This window comes from Phyllopteryx taeniolatus, chromosome 11 (genome assembly GCF_024500385.1).
Source record: "Phyllopteryx taeniolatus isolate TA_2022b chromosome 11, UOR_Ptae_1.2, whole genome shotgun sequence".
Taxonomy (NCBI): Eukaryota; Metazoa; Chordata; class Actinopteri; order Syngnathiformes; family Syngnathidae; genus Phyllopteryx; species Phyllopteryx taeniolatus.
The window spans coordinates 29,012,907-29,029,206 of record NC_084512.1 but is presented as its reverse complement, the minus strand read 5'-3'; the positions used below and the strand labels follow the sequence as shown (position 1 = coordinate 29,029,206).

At 49.6% G+C, this 16,300-nt stretch overlaps 4 protein-coding genes across 14 annotated transcripts in view; 2 read left to right on the top strand and 2 right to left on the bottom strand.

Moving 5' to 3' along the window:
* ninl (ninein-like) overlaps positions 1-1,298 on the top strand; it is a 29,154-nt gene extending 27,856 nt beyond the window's left edge. For both annotated transcript variants that reach the window (XM_061789888.1, XM_061789884.1), the window contains one exon: positions 625-1,298. In XM_061789888.1, coding sequence (XP_061645872.1) covers positions 625-816 — 192 coding nt within the window. In that variant the 3' untranslated portion in view covers positions 817-1,298. The remainder of the gene's footprint in view (positions 1-624) is intronic.
* Positions 1,299-1,926: 628 nt separating this feature from the next.
* On the bottom strand, positions 1,927-6,602 carry gins1 (GINS complex subunit 1 (Psf1 homolog)). 2 transcript variants are annotated; one of them, XM_061789921.1, is made up of 7 exons: positions 6,469-6,602; positions 5,594-5,658; positions 5,421-5,519; positions 3,926-4,016; positions 3,730-3,846; positions 2,240-2,314; positions 1,927-2,144 (listed from the first exon to the last, which is right to left on the bottom strand). In XM_061789921.1, the coding sequence occupies exons 1-7, from the start codon at positions 6,541-6,543 to the stop codon at positions 2,076-2,078; spliced, it is 591 nt and encodes a 196-aa protein (XP_061645905.1). In that variant the 5' UTR covers positions 6,544-6,602; the 3' UTR covers positions 1,927-2,075. The 2 variants fall into 2 exon arrangements, with proteins under 2 accessions (XP_061645905.1, XP_061645903.1); XM_061789919.1 differs by having other exon boundaries at positions 1,927-2,314.
* abhd12 (abhydrolase domain containing 12, lysophospholipase) lies at positions 6,592-12,919 on the top strand. 8 transcript variants are annotated; one of them, XM_061789915.1, is made up of 14 exons: positions 6,804-6,946; positions 7,361-7,514; positions 8,361-8,482; positions 8,554-8,659; positions 8,807-8,926; positions 9,010-9,040; positions 9,106-9,151; positions 9,267-9,396; positions 9,465-9,502; positions 9,588-9,667; positions 9,735-9,817; positions 10,767-10,845; positions 10,924-11,051; positions 12,778-12,919. In XM_061789915.1, exons 1-14 carry the CDS (start codon positions 6,901-6,903, stop codon positions 12,812-12,814), a joined length of 1,200 nt encoding a protein of 399 aa, XP_061645899.1. In that variant the 5' UTR covers positions 6,804-6,900; the 3' UTR covers positions 12,815-12,919. The 8 variants fall into 8 exon arrangements, with proteins under 8 accessions (XP_061645894.1, XP_061645896.1, XP_061645893.1 ...); XM_061789913.1 differs by having other exon boundaries at positions 6,800-6,946; positions 10,767-11,051; XM_061789911.1 differs by having other exon boundaries at positions 6,799-6,946; positions 9,106-9,502.
* Positions 10,955-15,428, bottom strand: LOC133485722 (cytochrome c oxidase assembly protein COX20, mitochondrial). Of its 2 annotated transcripts, XM_061789924.1 has the most exons (5): positions 15,065-15,428; positions 14,442-14,556; positions 14,280-14,343; positions 14,013-14,167; positions 10,955-11,094 (listed from the first exon to the last, which is right to left on the bottom strand). In XM_061789924.1, exons 1-4 carry the CDS (start codon positions 15,110-15,112, stop codon positions 14,041-14,043), a joined length of 354 nt encoding a protein of 117 aa, XP_061645908.1. In that variant the 5' UTR covers positions 15,113-15,428; the 3' UTR covers positions 10,955-11,094; positions 14,013-14,040. The 2 variants fall into 2 exon arrangements, with proteins under 2 accessions (XP_061645908.1, XP_061645907.1); XM_061789923.1 differs by lacking the exon at positions 10,955-11,094 and having other exon boundaries at positions 13,906-14,167; positions 15,065-15,427.
* Positions 15,429-16,300: the final 872 nt, after the last annotated feature.

Here is a 16,300-nt window from a genome sequence, read left to right as displayed (position 1 = left end):
GCTTTTTCGCGGGCGTCAATTGCTGGTGGATTTTGGCAATTGGCGGTGGGGCTCGGTCCTGACGCTCCGCTGACGAAGCTCCTACTTTGAAGATTTGTTTGCAAACTCAGATGCTGGCGTTTTCCCTCTAAATGACCCAAAAGTGATGACCCGACGCGCAAACGGGACTTTGGGACATCGGCTCACTCCGCAAGCGTCGTTGCCGACGACTCGACGCTTGTTTTTCGGGTCAAATCATTGAAAAACCTTTAGATGTAACTAATGATTCTTTTCATAATGGATTCGTTGAAATGAGTTTGGAAAAAACCAAACAAACACCGGGAGCCACGAAAGTTTCCTTTTTACTTGCATGTTTTTTAAAAAACTCTAGCGTGTAGCCGTTAACTGCAAAGTTGGATTTCTGCATGTAACAAAAACTGGTCCTCAGCGTCACAAAATTCTAGGCAAACTTCAATTATCCGCCCACGGCAAACCGAAGCGGCCGTCAGCTTCTGTGCTCCGTCGTCGTTTTGGCGCGTTGAGACGTCAACCTGAATGTTACCAAAAAAAAAAAAAACTTTTCCGTGCAACAAATATGTTTGCAAAATAACAACCAATGAAAATCGTCGTCGTCTCCCGCGGCAGGCGGCGAACGACGTCAAGTCCGGCGCCATGTTGAAGGAGCTCTACGTGGAGAACGCGCAGCTGATGAAAACGCTGCAGCTGACCGAGGAGCGCCACAAAAACGCCCGCGACGACAACGCCCTGCTGGAGGAGAAGGTCCGCCAACTCAACAAGCTGCTCGCGGACGTCGTGCCGGCCGCGCTGCGCACGTAGACGCGCAAGCGCTCTCCAATCAACTTTGATGCTTTTTCATGACCGATCTACTCGGACATCGAGTTCCTTTAAATTCGCTTTTTAGTGTCTTGTTGACAATCATGTTAAATCAATTGTTTTTCGCAGCCCCGCGCGATCTCTGCCGAGGCAAGCGTCGTTCAAAATAGCCCAAGGATCAAAAATACTCAGAGCAGTCAAATTCATTGATTTACAAAAGGACATTCAGTGGACCGTCTCTTTACAGTTATTGATCAAATTCTATGAAAATGACGCATATCCAGTACTGTTGTTATCAAAAGGGACATAATTGCTTTCAAAAAAAACAATTCTAAAGTAATATTTTTCTAACCTTTCAAAGCCAAAATGTCTTTCCCGTCAGTTATCCCAAAGGAAGTTTTGTGGTTTGCACCGTTCTGTGCAGATGATATTTGGGGATATTTGGGATTCGCCGCTTCTTTTCCATTAAAACCAACACAAATGCATCGACTTTCTTTCTGCTTCTTTTACAAACGGTGCTTTTTCGGTCACATATACGACGCGGCGCTTTTTTGAGCTGCGTGCTTGCCGACGGCGACGCAAGCTAGTGAGGTCAAAGCGTCAGCGCATTCCGTGTGCGTGGACGGCAAGTAAACTCAAAGACCAAAAGGTCAAAAGGCACATCGTACTGCGCGCGGTTGCTCATCACAATCACAACAACAAGGGAACCGGGAATAGCTTTCACAGGTCCAAATATTTGTGACTTATAAAAACAAATGTATTGAAAGCAGCTGCTGTGGCGTTGCCAAGCGAGTAAATCTCGCGAAAATTGGTTGAGAGTTGAGTTGAGTTCCGAGGTCATTTCGATGTCCGTGCTTCACATTTGTGGAAAACTGGAATATCTTCGCTGGGACGAATTTTCAGGCAGGAGAAGAAAATGACTGACGTTGCCCCCGGTGGCCGGGAGCCAATTGAACCGGAACGCCGGAGTATTTACCATGCGGCTTATGGTTGCGCAATGCCGAGACAAGTTTGAACAATACGTTTGTCCGGCAGAGAGTGAAACGCTCACACTTGCAAAAGGAAATTCTCGACCATTATTAAGACGAAGTGAGAATTGTGACATCGCAGAAGTCCAGATTGACCGGCTCGTTTAATTGGACACTCAAGACGCACTAACAAACTTTCGTTTGGCTGCACAAGTCGCGTCCGCGGTCTCCTCGTCGGCGCCCCCCGGTGGACCAAAAAGAGATGACGCTTGCCTCAAGAGCACAAGCGGGCGCTCAGGAGATGACGTGCTCCAGGACGCCTTGACGAATCAGGTGCTCGCATTTCCAGCGCGGCAGGAAGTGCTGTGGACACACGTGTCAAGCGATGTCATGTGCCGTCGGGTCACGCGGGGAAAAAGTACTAAAGAAGAAGAAGAAGAATGCGCCGCAGTTGTGACCTGAGTGTTTTTCTTGAGGAGGACGAGCGTGCCGTCGTCGAGCTCCAGCTGGCCGTGGTCCTTCACGCACCTCACCTGAGGTCACAAATCCTTTTGATCAGCAGAGGTCAGAGGTCACACCTCGCAACAGTGCCCTTGAAAACTTAACTTGAAGTTCAATGACGAAAAGAGCCTTTTTGACTTAACAGTCTTTCTGGAGTGAAATCCAGATAAATAGACGACATTTTGGAAAGTAAAAAGCAGCTTTCTGCTTGACACAACAACACGAGTTGCCCACGGGGCCGCACACGTCACGTCACGTGACGTGACGTCGCTCCCCGAGACGTGCAGTGACAACGGATTGGCCCCCTTCGCAAATTCTTCTTTTTTCCCCCACACTTGAATGTTGAAACAAATGGAAACAGAGGATGGGGCAGAAAGCACAGCTCGCAAAATAAGAAACGGCGGCCGGAGAGCAAGTTTATTGAGGCCGATGTGTCGCTATTGAAATCGCATTCGTGCGCACAGCAAGGAAGCGCTTCGAAAATCGTTTTCCACACACGATTGTGTCAAATGCAATTTGAAAACCAACACACTGATGGCAATAGAACTGCTTTGCAGCCAGCATTTCTTATTTTGCGACTGTCCATTCTGCATCAGACACGGGACAACGCGAGTCTGCCCATCGGGTTTCGCAACAACACCCAAATTGTGCCTCACACACACGCAGGCAGAAAGAAAAATAGTAGAACTGAAGATGGTAGACTTTTGGACTAAAGTAGGGCTCAGGGGGAAAACATTGTTTTACTCAAATAACTGTTAAATTGATGCACAATTTCTGCCTCAAAGCTCCCTGGAACCATGTTTCACACGGACATTTGTTCCAGACGGACCTGGCTAAAACGACGGAGGAGTGTCTGTCAGGGATTGCGTAACACACTGCAACATGATAAGTATGAGTTCAATTGGACGTAGCTTCTTTCTCAAACATAAAATGGTCATTGTTAGCGCAAATGCTAATCGTGATTGCTGACCCTTTCGCAAAGGCTGATTTTGTTGTTTATACCATACACCGAGTACCAATGCATGGACAGAAGTCAAGCCCTCAGAAATGAGAATCAAATGCATGTTAGTCGTAAAAAAAAAAAAAAGGTTTTGTTGGGGGAGGGGGGACAACTACTCTGTACTCGTCGATAGGATAATCGATTCTAAAAAGATTGGATAGTGCTAGCCCTAGGTTAAAGGGCAAACATCTTCAACAAACAACAAGAGTCCAGCTGGCTTCATTTGAGTCAAGTGAGATTAGTTCCGTTGACAGATTCTTTTCACTTCAAACAAGATGTTTTGTCCTTTGAAATGGGGGGTGGGGGGGGGGGTCTGCCAATGGAACTAGTATCGATTGACTTGAAAAGATTGGTCAAACAAACAAGTCTTTTTGTCTTGCTGTTCATTTAGAAATAAGATCCAGCCACCAGGTAAGAGTCGAGTTTTTGCAGTGCGTGCGTGCTGACCTGGATGTAAAGACTTTTGGGCGGTTTCATGTCCTGGGTGAGATCCAGTCCGCCGCCTCCGCCCAGAGAACGCATGAAGGACGCCAGAGACTTTTTGTAGCGCGTGAACCACTGCAGCTGCGCACACACAAGCCACGGCGGGTCAGCGAAGGCCACACGGCGGCGGGCGCAAACCGCGTCCGGCCGGCGCGCTCACCTCCTCGGCGCTCATGTGGAAGCGCACGTTCGCCGGAAGCACGCTGCCGTACTCCCAGCGCAGCGCTCGGATCCGCAGCAGCCGGTCGTACCTGAGCACACGCGCGCGGCGGACAGCCATGAAGACGATATCGATTGATTGAGCCTCAATTGAACTTCAGATGGCCCAATTTCAGCCTCCCAGCATAAGCACACATTCACCCATTGGCCAAAGCTTTGTCCCCCACAGGGGCCCAACGCCCGTTTTCCATGGAAAAGATTATTGGCGGTATAGAAATTCTATTTTTTTTTCTTCCTGCAATGCAATTTTAATGGCCGTCAATTATTGACGGATTTTGCGTATTGGCCAAGGAAGACAAACTTGGTCTTTGGCGATGGATGGCACTATGTCAGAGTACTGCCATCGAATCTTGCCGTGGCGAGACCACACGGCCCACCGCGTCCCGTCTTTTACGATCATCTTGTCAAATCCAACTCTGTTGGAGCGGCGGAGATGGTGCGTAGAACCGAGGGGCACGCAGAGTACGTCATCACAGCATGTGACTGAAACGGACCCATCACGAGAGATGATGTCCGCGGCGTCCGACAATTTTTGCGTGCGCGCGTCAAGTGACGCACCGGAGCCGCGTGGGCCAATGAGTCGGTCACGTGATGCAATGCGGGTGTTGTCGGCTGCGCGAGCGCGGGGGAGTATAGAGTGTCCTTAACCAGTTTTGAAATCAGAAGCCTATAAAAACATGTTTTTTAACTATTACATTTCTTTTCTGAGGGAGGATTGGTCACAAAAATAATGCTTGCAAATATCTCAGTGGTATTACACCAGAAGACAATTAGCAATTTGGATTTGCTTTCGCGGGCCACATAGAATGATGTGGCGGACCGGATCTGGCCCCCGGGCCACCAGTTTGACACCTGTGCTAAAGCTTTGGTAAACATCGGTTTATGCGCAACGGCGACCGAGTCTGTCGACAACGGCGAGTACGGGAAGCGATGCGCTGCTCACAATACGCCATCCTATTGGTCGCCGTCAAGGTGCCCTCGGACGGCGTCGGCGTTGGTATGGCGCGCTGCACGGAAGACAGCCCCCCAAAAAATTGAACATTCAAATTTTCATTTTGCCGTCGTTAAATGTTCAAATGTTACAGTGGCAGTGGAATGTCTTATTTCAAGTCTAAACTAAATACAGTAAGACTCATCACATAGAAAGTAACTTGTTTTCAGACAATTTTCTCTCACTTCCAGCTAGTTCTTGAAATAAGTTTAAAAAAAACTTGGGGTCTCAAAACTACTGAAGTCTTATTTTTAAGTGTAATTGGATTACTTTTGAGACTTTTGACATGAAAGAAGAATTTTTCGGTAAGATTTGCAGTGACCTGGCAACTCAATTTAAGGACTGTTGCTGTGGAATCTGCGTCACGTTCGGCGTAATGGCGCAGTGACGTCATCACGCAACGGCAAGATCATTTCCCCCCCTGAAAGCGTTCGTGCGAGCTCACAAGTAGGCGGCGACGCAGCGACGGTTCCTCAGCAGGCAGCAGTGACGTAATCGGATTGTCGGAAGCAAGTCTGCCGTGCGGCCGCTTTTGGTCTCGTGGCTGCAAGGCAAACGTCGGCCGCTCGTCATTGCGCTCCAAAGTCAGCGGCGGCTCGGACGACCAAAAATACGCACACGTCAGCCTGGTTGTGTTCGTAGAGAGCTTCCGTCTCTTGCAGCACCTGCCGGACGCCGTCCTCCTGCGCACACGCGGCACGCACGTCACTACAAAAAAGTCCAAGTCCTCGCTCGACTCGTGGGAGTGGGGCCCTCCCATTCGTCAGCAATTGACAACTTTTTATTCTTTACACACTACAACAGAAGACATTCAAACAAACAACACTTCGGGAAATAAACAATAAAACAAGAGCAGCAATGCACAAAAGTCTCTTTTTGTACGTTTAATATTTCCAATGCAACTCTCGTTGTTGTTGTTGTTGACCCCAACTTCTTGCCGTCCGGGGAATCCACTTTTAGTCCAAAACGACGATGACATCAGGTAAGATGTGCTTGTTCTAGTTTAGTTTTTATTTATTTTTGGGGGTTGTTTGTTTTGGTTGGGTCAGGGTGCTTTTTGATTGGCTATTTTCGTCCTACGTCACAATTGTCGGAGTCAAGTCTCCGGTGACGTCGGAGATGACGTATGTGCCCACACTCTCTCTCTCTCTCTCACTCTCACTCTCACACACACACACACACACACACACACACACACACACACACACACACACACACACACACACACACACACACACGAAGAGTTTTGCTCGGAACAATCGACTTTTAGCACACAGCAGACCTGAGAACAATCTATAGATAATTTAATAAGATTAAAAATTGTCTTGCGTTTGACGTGCTTGGTCGGGCAGGGGCAAAATCCACACAAAAACAGACCAATTGTCTCGCTGTGTGTACCGGGCCTTTGTCGCGTGCGAGGTCAAAAGTGTGTCGACAAGCAAGAAAAGGTCGAAGAAAAAAAAAACACCACATGAGCTATTTTGGGTTCTCACGTTAAAAGCCGGAAGTTGTCCGTCGTTGATCCGCTGGAGTTCTCGAATCAAGTCGGCAGCTTTCTCGCAAAACATCTTTCGACGTTTCCCGCAGACTTCCACACTTGGCGCCCTAAAAAAGGAACTTCCGCGTTTGGGTCACGTGACGCTCCGGTGGCCGCTCAGGGACAAACTTGCTCCTTCCCCTTTTTCAATAGACGCAAGGCAAACGTCATCCAGGATGCTTGCAGTGGCAGGTTTTTCTCGGGCACGTTCCTAAATCAGGTAAGACTTGTTCACGCCGCCCGACCAGTGGAACATGTTACGTTGGAACAAGATGAAAAAGATGACGTAATGCTCAACGTTTTTCTTTTATTTGGTGCTTAGCCCTCATGCTAACCCAATGCTAACATAGTCAGGCGCTTGTCTTTACTAATATGGGAAAGGTGAACAATGATCGTCCATCGAGATGAACGTAAAGTGTCAAAATCTATCCACTGTACGTATAATCGTGCTTTAATATGAATGCTAGTCTAATAGTGCGACGTATGGTTACATGACATTACTGACAGAAAACACGTGATGATGGTTTGTTTTATATTATCAGAATCGTGTCATTCACGTCTCTGCTTTTTTTTTCCATTGGATAAACGGGTATCTGAAGCGGGGTGTCAAATGAACGAGGTGGCCCTAAAGGTGTCTTCGTTCAATCCGATTAGCCGTGCTTGTTTTTCCCACATCCTTGGATGCGGCGCGGCGCGGTGCGGTCACGTGGTCGGAGGCCTCAACTGCGATTGGCTGCCGCTCGCCGCGCTCCTCGGCCGGCCGGGACTCCTCGGCTCGCTCCCTCGCCGAGACGCTCCGCCGCGCCCCCCCCCCCCGCCCCCCTCACCGTCTGGTGTTAACTTTACAGACATGCGGAAGCGGCGGACGTCAACGGCTGTGCAGCAAGAGGAGCGGGACGGTGACGTAGACCTCAAGCAGCGCGTCGAGGAGGCATCGCGGCCCGCGGCGCCTTCCGAGCTCGACCCGTCGCCGCTCATGAAGCCCTTCGCCAGGTCGCCCAGGTTTGCCCTCTCCATCGGCTTCTATTCTACTCGGGGGCTCTGACCGCTCGACCGGAATTGACCAACGTCTCGTTGGGTCAAGGTCACGCATTCCACGGAAGAAGCCTGCTAGTGAGGACGACAACAACAACAACAACAACATAGTAGCATGACTTCATCAGAGGGAGGCGCTTGTGTGTTGAGGGGGGCAGTTTAGGCAGGAGACCCTTTTGGACACTTCCTACATTTCCCCATTTTGCAAAGGGAAGTCCGAGAGCAAACCGTCGCATCTGATCAAGGTTATTGAAATGTTGGGGATCAGCAGGGACAAACCTTTCATCCAAGTGCGCTGGATGCTTTGACCCTTTTCGAGCTGGTCTACGAAGGACACCCTGTTAAAAGCCAAGATGTTTTTGGAGCTCTCCGATTATGGGCACCGACATTTATTTGGGCGCCAGCCCTGTGCCGGTCGCACCGGTTTGCTCCTCGGCTCAGCGGGTCCGACCGGCCTTCGTCCGTAACGCGCGCGTTCATTTTCCCAGTCAGAGTTGTTACAAATTTAGGAGCCAATCAGTGTGGTGGATTTGGAAATGAGCAAAGAGCACAAACCACAAATCTTTTTATTGGAGCTTTTTTTGTAATTCCAAGCAAGGTGCCTCCTTTTCACCGCACCAGAGACCAATTCTACTTTCAGCTCCAATAATGTCTTTGTGAGTATATCGCATGCGCGTGTGTGTGTGCGCGCACCAACTTAGGACACACGCTGCCTTCCTGGCGGGGGGGTGGGCTCGTCGTATTGGCTTTGATGGTGTGTTTGCCACCTGACCTTTGACCTGCGATACCACGCGTTGTCCCGTGACCTTCCAGGGGCGGCGTGATGTCCAAGGCGTGGCGCGCCGCCCGGTGGCTGCTGCTGCTCTACGTGTCCGTGCCCTTCATCGTCAAGCTGTGTCCGTCCATTCAGGCCAAACTCGTCTTCCTCAACTTCGGTAAGTGGGTCGCGGCGACCGTGACCCCGAGCCGGCGCGTGTTGACCGCCCGCCCCGTCGCCCCCCCTCAGCGCAGTTGCCCTTCTTCCTGGACCTCAAGCGACCTTCGGACGCCGGCCTCAACCACACGCTCAACTTCTACCTGCGGCCGCAACGGACGCTCGGCATCGGCGTGTGGTAAGAACGCGCGCACACGCGCACATCATGTGCTGCTGCTGGTGGATGATGTCACACTCGGCGCTTTCGTTGTGTCTGCATATTCGTGTGCGCGCATCTGTGTTTGGGTTTATGGTGTGTGTGTGTGTGTGTGTGTGTGTGTGTTAGGCACACAGTTCCTTCAGACATGTGGAGAGAAGCTGAAGGCAAACCCCAAGAATGGTTTGAATCCACACTAAGCTCCGCCCACCCAGCCATCCTCTATCTCCATGGAAACGCAGGGACCAGGTCTCACACACACACACACACACACACACACACCGCTGTTTGGGCACCCTGGTAACGCTTCATGTCAACTTGTGTGTGCGCAGAGGCGGCGACCACAGAGTTCAACTGTACAAGGTAACCGGTCAGCCATAATGGATTTTGTGGGCCGGACGGATGCGCTGACGGCTGCCTTCTTTCAGGTCCTCAGCTCGTCGGGCTACCACGTGCTCGCGTTTGATTACCGAGGTTTGCAAAACACTTTTCCGTCGCGCCGCTTCGGCCATCGAGCTCAGTGTGTACGTGCGTTTGTGCGCGTATGGACCGTATGTGTGCGCGCGTGTACGTATGCGTGCGCGTGTAGGCTGGGGCGATTCTCAGGGCTCGCCGTCGGAGGGCGGGATGACGTCGGACGCGCTGTTCGTGTACGAATGGCTGAAGAAGAGGCGGGGCGGAGGTCGAGTGTACATCTGGGGTCATTCGCTGGGAACGGGGTAAACGAATGCAATACGTGCCCGCTGGAGCCCCGCCCCCTCGTCACATGTCGTGACTTTTGTTTCAGCGTGGCCACCAACCTGGTCAGACAGCTGTGCGCCGGAGGTAAATCGCACACAAATGCCATATGCGCAGCGCCGACCGCCGCGGGGTCAGTTGGGAGTAAAGAATGAAACGCGTTCCCTTCCAGGAAGTCCTCCTGACGCTCTGATCCTGGAGAGTCCTTTCACCAACATCAGAGAGGAGGCCAGGAGTCACCCCTTCGCCATGGTAACGGCCCCGTCACGCCACCCTCGTCACGCGCCCGTCACGTGACCGCCCGCCTTGTTGTCGGCAGGTGTACAGACACCTGCCTGGTTTTGATTGGTTCTTCCTGGACACCATCACCGCCAACGACATCCGCTTCGCCAACGATGACAAGTCAGTCAACTTTGACCCTTTTAGAATCAGAATCATCCAAAAAAACACACAAGGACTTTGTCTCCGGTAGTCGGAGCCGCTCGAGTACGACAACAGACGGACGGAGAAGACTTTGGAGACAGAAAGACATTGAGACCAAAAAAAAAAAAAAAACGGTCACTGAGCAATCAAGGGTTGCTAGTTTTCTGGTCATCGATTATTTGATCAATTGCCAACTATTTTGGTAATCGATTAATCGTTAAGCGCTGTTGTTTCATTTCAAATTTCCGAAATCCTCGGAAAGTCAACCCGTCGACAGTAAAACTTGGGTTTTTGATTCCAATTCACAAATATTTGTTATCCGATTCATCAATTAATCGAATGAATAAGATGAAGCGAACCTGCTATATGCGGAATGTCACATGACCAAACCTGGAAAACGGTTTCCTGTTTATGCTACGCTAACAAGCATGTCTACAGTTTCATGACAGATTGTTTGAAGCCCAAAAAAAACAAAAACAATCTTCAGACCTAAGTCAAATACACGTATATCGTTTATGTATCCAAATATGATATGCTACATGTAGCAATATGTAGGAGCGAAGCCTAAACACCGTCTAGTGTCGTCTTTGGTGGCTCTGGATTAAAACAAGTGTCGGCTTCCTCCGCCGCTCGCCCGAGCGAGGAGGAAGTGCTTCTGCCGCTTTCGCCTTGCACGTACGTCGGATTCGATCAAATTAAACGAATCAATCGATTATTCGAACGATAGTTGCGCTCTTAGTTTGGAGGCAGAAGGCAAAGAGTCGACGGGTGCCAAAAAAGCCACGACGTCATCGATTAGTCCAAGTTCACGACGGCGCGCGCACACGTCGATCGCTTCATGTCAGCGCGCGAGCGGCGTCATCCGGTGGACGTGAGAGGAAGTGCAGCTCTTTCCTCATCGGGGCTGCGTGTGTTTTTTTTTGTCCAGCGTGAATCACATCTCGTGCCCCGTGTTGATTCTTCACGCCGAGGACGACCACGTGGTTCCGTTCCAGCTGGGCAAGGAGGTAGGTGCGGCGGACGGCCCGTCGGAGGAGAGCGGGGTCGCGAGTCCCGAGTCACGCCGCCTGTCGCGTGTCCCTCAGCTGTACGAGGTGGCGGCGCGCTCCGAGAGCCTCGGCGGTCACAAAGTTGAGTTTGTGGCCTTCCCCTCGTCGCTGGCCTACAGGCACAAGTTCATCTACAGGAGCCCCCGGCTGCCCGCCATCCTCAGGTAGCCGCGCCCGCATGCTCACTTCCTGCAGACCAGTCAGCGTCTGTCAAAGTGTGCAAACTTGACAATAGGACAAAAATCTCCTCCAAATCCTTGAAAGAATACAGTTTTCACTTGTCCCATAACTTTTCTGTCATCAAGAGACATTTCTCATAGAAGACTAAAAATGAAGATATGACATCTTTCAATTGAAGGATTTCTTGCAAAAAAATGAGATGCATGAGATGACTTTTTAATTCAACTATGACTTTCATCTCTTAAAAAAAAAAAAAAAAAGAGTTTTTGAAGAAGTTTTTCTCTGAACGTTTTAGGTACAATTCCGATTTAACTCGTCCAATTTGTGCATATTGTCAATTCAAGTACACTTATTTTCCTATATTTAAGCACAGCGCTAATGCTAAATGCACAAGTGACTTCAAATAATTAGGAATAAAACCGCTGCCTTATTTTTGCTGAACACTAAGGCCCACTCCGTCCGCTATTGTATTTGGATGGCGGGACTCGGAGAGCGTGGAATGTCTTGGGGCGAGAAGCGCGGCTCCAGACATTTTCAGCTTGCTCGCGGGTGGCAAAAGATGATTTCAACAAAAATCGGCATGCGAAGAATTCCAGTCATGTCAATGTCAAAGCAAAATGTGTTAGTGCAGATTTGCATGGAAATCATTTGGAGGGATTGCGCTGAGGAAAGACGATGTCAAATACAGACAAGGTCCAAAGTTTGGGAACGGCCAAGATAGGAAACAAACAAAATCTATTTGCGCCTCTTTAAAGTGCGGGAGTTCATTTTGAGCCCGTCTTTGACGGGAAACGGTCCGACCGGCTGCGCCGAGCTCCGTGCCCGTGAGAATTCCGTCTTGGGATCTTTGTGGGCCCGGCGCGGCCCCGCGGGCTTCTGCCGTCTCGTACTCGGAGGTATTCCAATGTAGGTTGCGCTCGTGAAATATGGCGCAACTGGAAGAGGACGGCTTCCCGCTCGCTTCTTCTCCAATGGTCGCCGGTTCTGCGATGGCACCCCAATGTCTTCCGTATTGCAAGAGCGAGAGAGTCCGAGTGCGTTAAATCTCTTTCTTGCCAAAAGAAAAGAAGCCGCCCCTTTCTGATCTCCTGACGCGACACCCGCGCTCCCGACACCCGCCCTGCTTCAAGCTAGGAAATAGGCCTCAAGGTCACCATGGAGTTCCGGTCTGTTGCTCCTTCCCAGTTCAATCGAGGCGCAAAATTGTTCCGAGGCTCGAAAAGACATTTAACGTCGCCAACGTGTCGTCTTCTTCACACGTGCAAAAGATCAATGGCGTCGCGTCATAACCTCAATTAGCGCACAAATACGGAGGATGTAAACGAAAGGCTCCGGAAAGCAAATGGCAAAATGGCCACATTCGCTCAAAAGCAATAAAGGGCCACAAATCTTCGTCTCCTTTATTGTGACTTGTTTCGATTAACCGTATACGCGCGGAAGCAAAAATAGGTTGCCGTCCATTTTTCATCCAAAAGAAATGAGCTGGCTTTTCGAACGTATTCGGCATCGGAACATTTGACTCGAAGTGTCTGCGAGTTGCCTTTGACGGCAGCCGCACGGCGTCATTGTCCACGTAGGAAGCCTTTTTGGGACTGCGGTTGGAGATGAATAAAAGGAATTCTGAGAAATGAGATGTTCAGTTCCGCCGACGCGACGGCACGCTCTTCGTTCCTCGCTTGCCGTTTGACCGGACTTGCTTTTGTGTTTCAGCGATTTCCTGGGCACGCCTCGTCCCGGCAAAGAGTGACGCCAACTCGACGACGACTTTCTTTTCATGTGATTATTATTTCCCGCTCGTATTAAGACTGTCACACGTGAATGACCAATAAACTATTTATGCTTTTAAATCAAACCGGCGTGGACTACGTGACCCACGGCGCACCTGTGATCACCTTCAGCCAAATGAAAAGCAACCTTTTCACATTTGTCACCTTCCAATCACAAACTTGGATGTGTTTTGATGAACCCAAAGTAGCAAACAATTGCGAAGCGGAATGAAAACAAATGTTACGCGAAGGTAAATGCGCCAAGTGCGTTTGTTGCTGCCAGGGCAATCCACCGCCTCCATAAAGTCACCTAATTCGTTCGACGCAGAACGTCGGCCCGTACGGAAGTGGCGTTGGAAGTTACTTCGTCAGAGCATCGGTCGTTACGATTGCGTCAACGGTGACTCTTAGCGAGCGATCGTCCGCGGCTAACGATGGCATTTTGACAATCGGCCGAGCGCTTCCCCGTTTCGTTGTTTATCTTACAACCAAGGTGCAAACTAATGTGCGGCTTCACTGCCGCCACGCTCGATTTCTTATTTCCAATGGGAAAGTCTATTTGATCGTTGGAACGTTTTCATTTCCACACCAAGAAGAAGAGCGTTTTACTGAAAACAAGATTAAGAGCAGTCCTGCGTGTTTCCCGACATGGACCCGGGCCCGCCGCAGAACTCAAACAGGTTGAACGCAGACTCTAAATTGCCCGTAGGTGCGAATGGTTGTTTGTTTCGTGTGCCCTGCGATTGGCTGGCGACCGGTTCGGGGTGTACGCCGCCTCCCGCCCCAAGATAGCTGGGATAGGTTCCGGCATGCCTGCGACCCGCGTGAGGAGAAGCGTGACAGAAAATGGAGGGATGGATGGAAAAGGGATATTGAAAGTAACTCAAAAGTTACGTGGAATCTAATTTTGTGACTTTTGAACTCAAGTCATCAGTAAAGTAACTCCGTTACATTTTCAAGGTAACTGCGGCAACACTGATGGTAGGTTCATTGACGACTCCAAATTGCCTCGAGGTGTGAATGCTTGTTTGTTTTTCGGCGACAAATGGTGGCAGTGAAACACAAACGCCGCTTCCTGTCTGAGACTCCCTCACCAACGCTTTAATGTTCACGCACACATTTACATGTTGATTGGAAGCGTTGTCATGGCGACAAACAAACAAAACAAAAAGTCTTCACCCTTTCCAGGAGCTGAGCGCCATCGCGGTCACGAGGGTCCCGATGACGTTCGCGGGTCGGCGCCGGTCCCCTGGTAGATGAGCTTGTTCTCGATGCCGCGGCGAACGATCCTCTGCTGCGCTCGCTGCCTGGCGTTGCTCACGCGACAGTAGCACCTGCGGCGGCGGCGGCGGCACCGCCACAACAACAACAACAACAACACACTTCCCGTCAGTCACGTCGGGTGACCTCATTTCATGGCGTCCAGTGACGAGAGACAAAACTGACCAGGAAGCGAACGTGGTCAACAGGAAGCCCCCCGCGCCGACATCAAAGGACCGTTTCACACGACCTGCACACACGCGCGCGCACACACCATCAAGATCTGACGAGCATCCAGACATGACTAATAGATAGATCATCGTGTGTGCGCCATCTGCGTCCACTGACTGGTGGCCAAAAAGTGCAGAAGCCCGGCGGCCAATGAGGCTCCGGCGCCATGAAGGACCGCCTCCCTGGCGCACGGCGTCTTCTGCACGTCGAGAATGCCCAGCAGACGGTAGCCCTGCGCCCACACGGGTCACTTTATTAGGGACACCTTCGATCACGTGTCCGACGAGGTTCAAAGTTCATCTGATCGAGGAGGTCGTGATGATGCGTTTAGGGACAAAGGTCGAGTCGTTTGTTTCAGTCTTTGTTCAAGCGCGACGTCACTACCAGAAATCTTTTCTGAAAAACTTGAGAGAAATAAGCAATTTCGGATTGTCCAATAATTGTGTGCAGTAACATCAACTAACAAGATATTGAATATACTGAACACTTTTGCCATATCTTGAATAATTAATAGTTGAATATTAGATGTTAAAGAATTACAAATGCTTCTGTATAGAAAACTTATTTCCATATTTGATGATGATGATTCTTATGATTACATCCCATCAAGTCAAATCAATATGACATGACGGGGCCGGTAAATGCGCCATTAGACGTGCGATGAGGGTTTCAAAAGCATTTTTGTCTTGTCAGGACACGCAACGCCAAGCTAACGTCGCGTGAGCTACGGGAAGGCTAACCTTTTGCTTGCTCGTCTCTTCTTCTTCTAATTCTTCTTTCTCGGACATGTCAGCTCATACGCGCTGCTTGTTTGTGGAATAATATGTCTTTAAAGGTGAAAAGACGGGCAGAAATCAGAATCTGATTGTGATTCTGAAGACGGGCAGAAACAGAAGAAATGCCTCGGAGGTGCGATCACTTTTAATGTCCGACTTGTCTGCAGAGAAGGAACTAAGGGTTGTTCGCAACCTTTAGTTCCGCTTTACGTTTCAACAACATTCCAGCAATTCAACGTTACCTGGCAACTTAAATGTCGAAAAAGCATTTAAAACTAAAAAGTGATAACAAAAACGATGTCACCGTAAAAACCCTAACTCTAGTACGTTTTCCGTTGATTTGCTGAGAACAATTGGCCGGAATTATAATGATTTCCGGTTTGTTTCTGTCGCCATGGTGACCACGCATTACCTTTCGTTTCGCACACGTGCGGCAGTCAGGTGAGAAGAAAATGTCGGGTAGGGTGAAAAGCAGGAATCCTAACGGTTAGAGCATATGGGACGCTGCTTGACGTCGTCCGGTAGACAAAACATCACGCACAGCACTCTCCGCGCCTACTCTCTGGCGCCCCCTGTGTCTCGCATCCGCCATGACAGTAAGTGTGACAGTGACGTCATCACCTGGGGAGGGTGTTGTTTGCACCCAAACCAAATTAGGGTTTAAACCAATCCTCCTTCCAAAAATGCTCAATTTGAAATAGTCGACATATCCTGTTTGCATCTTTATCAGAATCATCTTCATCTGCCAAGTGTGTCGGAAACACACAAGGAATTTGTCTCCGCTCGAGTACGACAACCGACAGCCGTTGTGACAAAACCTATTTTGAGGACATAGGAACACAGTACGCAGAGTCACTGAGCAGCGAAGGGTTGCCAGTAACGTGGTAATGCTGATACAATGACAATTGTACATCGCACCTCTGACTTCTGCGTTGAACGCTCTCAAACAGGATGTGAGACGCATCTTCAAACGACAAGCCCAATTCCAATGGACGTTGTGTTAAACCGAAATAAAAACAGACTACAATGATTCGCAAATCATGTTCAATCTATTGAATTGAATACACTACAAAGACAAGATATTTCATGTTCAAACTGATAAACTTGATTGTTTTGAGCAAATAATCATGAACTTAGAATTTGATGGCTGCAACAGGCTCCAAAAAATTTGGGACAGGGTCCCATGTTTACCACTGTGTT

Excerpts from the sequence above, each read along its gene's own strand:
- gins1 (XM_061789919.1), bottom strand. The coding sequence starts at position 6,543 with ATGTTTTGCGAGAAAGCTGCCGACTTGATTCGAGAACTCCAGCGGATC. Across the intron at positions 5,659-6,468 it reads GACAACTTCCGGCTTTTAAC|GAGGACGGCGTCCGGCAGGT; the intron begins GTGAGAACCCAA and ends GCGTGTGCGCAG. Across the intron at positions 4,017-5,420 it reads CGCTGCGTCGCCGCCTACTT|GTACGACCGGCTGCTGCGGA; the intron begins GTGAGCTCGCAC and ends GCGTGTGCTCAG.
- LOC133485722 (XM_061789924.1), bottom strand. The coding sequence starts at position 15,112 with ATGTCCGAGAAAGAAGAATTAGAAGAAGAAGAGACGAGCAAGCAAAAG. Across the intron at positions 14,344-14,441 it reads TCTGCACTTTTTGGCCACCA|GTCGTGTGAAACGGTCCTTT; the intron begins GTCAGTGGACGC and ends GCGTGTGTGCAG. Across the intron at positions 14,168-14,279 it reads TTGACCACGTTCGCTTCCTG|GTGCTACTGTCGCGTGAGCA; the intron begins GTCAGTTTTGTC and ends CCGCCGCCGCAG.
- abhd12 (XM_061789909.1), top strand. The coding sequence starts at position 6,901 with ATGATCGTCCATCGAGATGAACGTAAAGTGTCAAAATCTATCCACT. Across the intron at positions 7,515-8,360 it reads CCCTTCGCCAGGTCGCCCAG|GGGCGGCGTGATGTCCAAGG; the intron begins GTTTGCCCTCTC and ends GTGACCTTCCAG. Across the intron at positions 9,041-9,105 it reads ACAGAGTTCAACTGTACAAG|GTCCTCAGCTCGTCGGGCTA; the intron begins GTAACCGGTCAG and ends GCCTTCTTTCAG.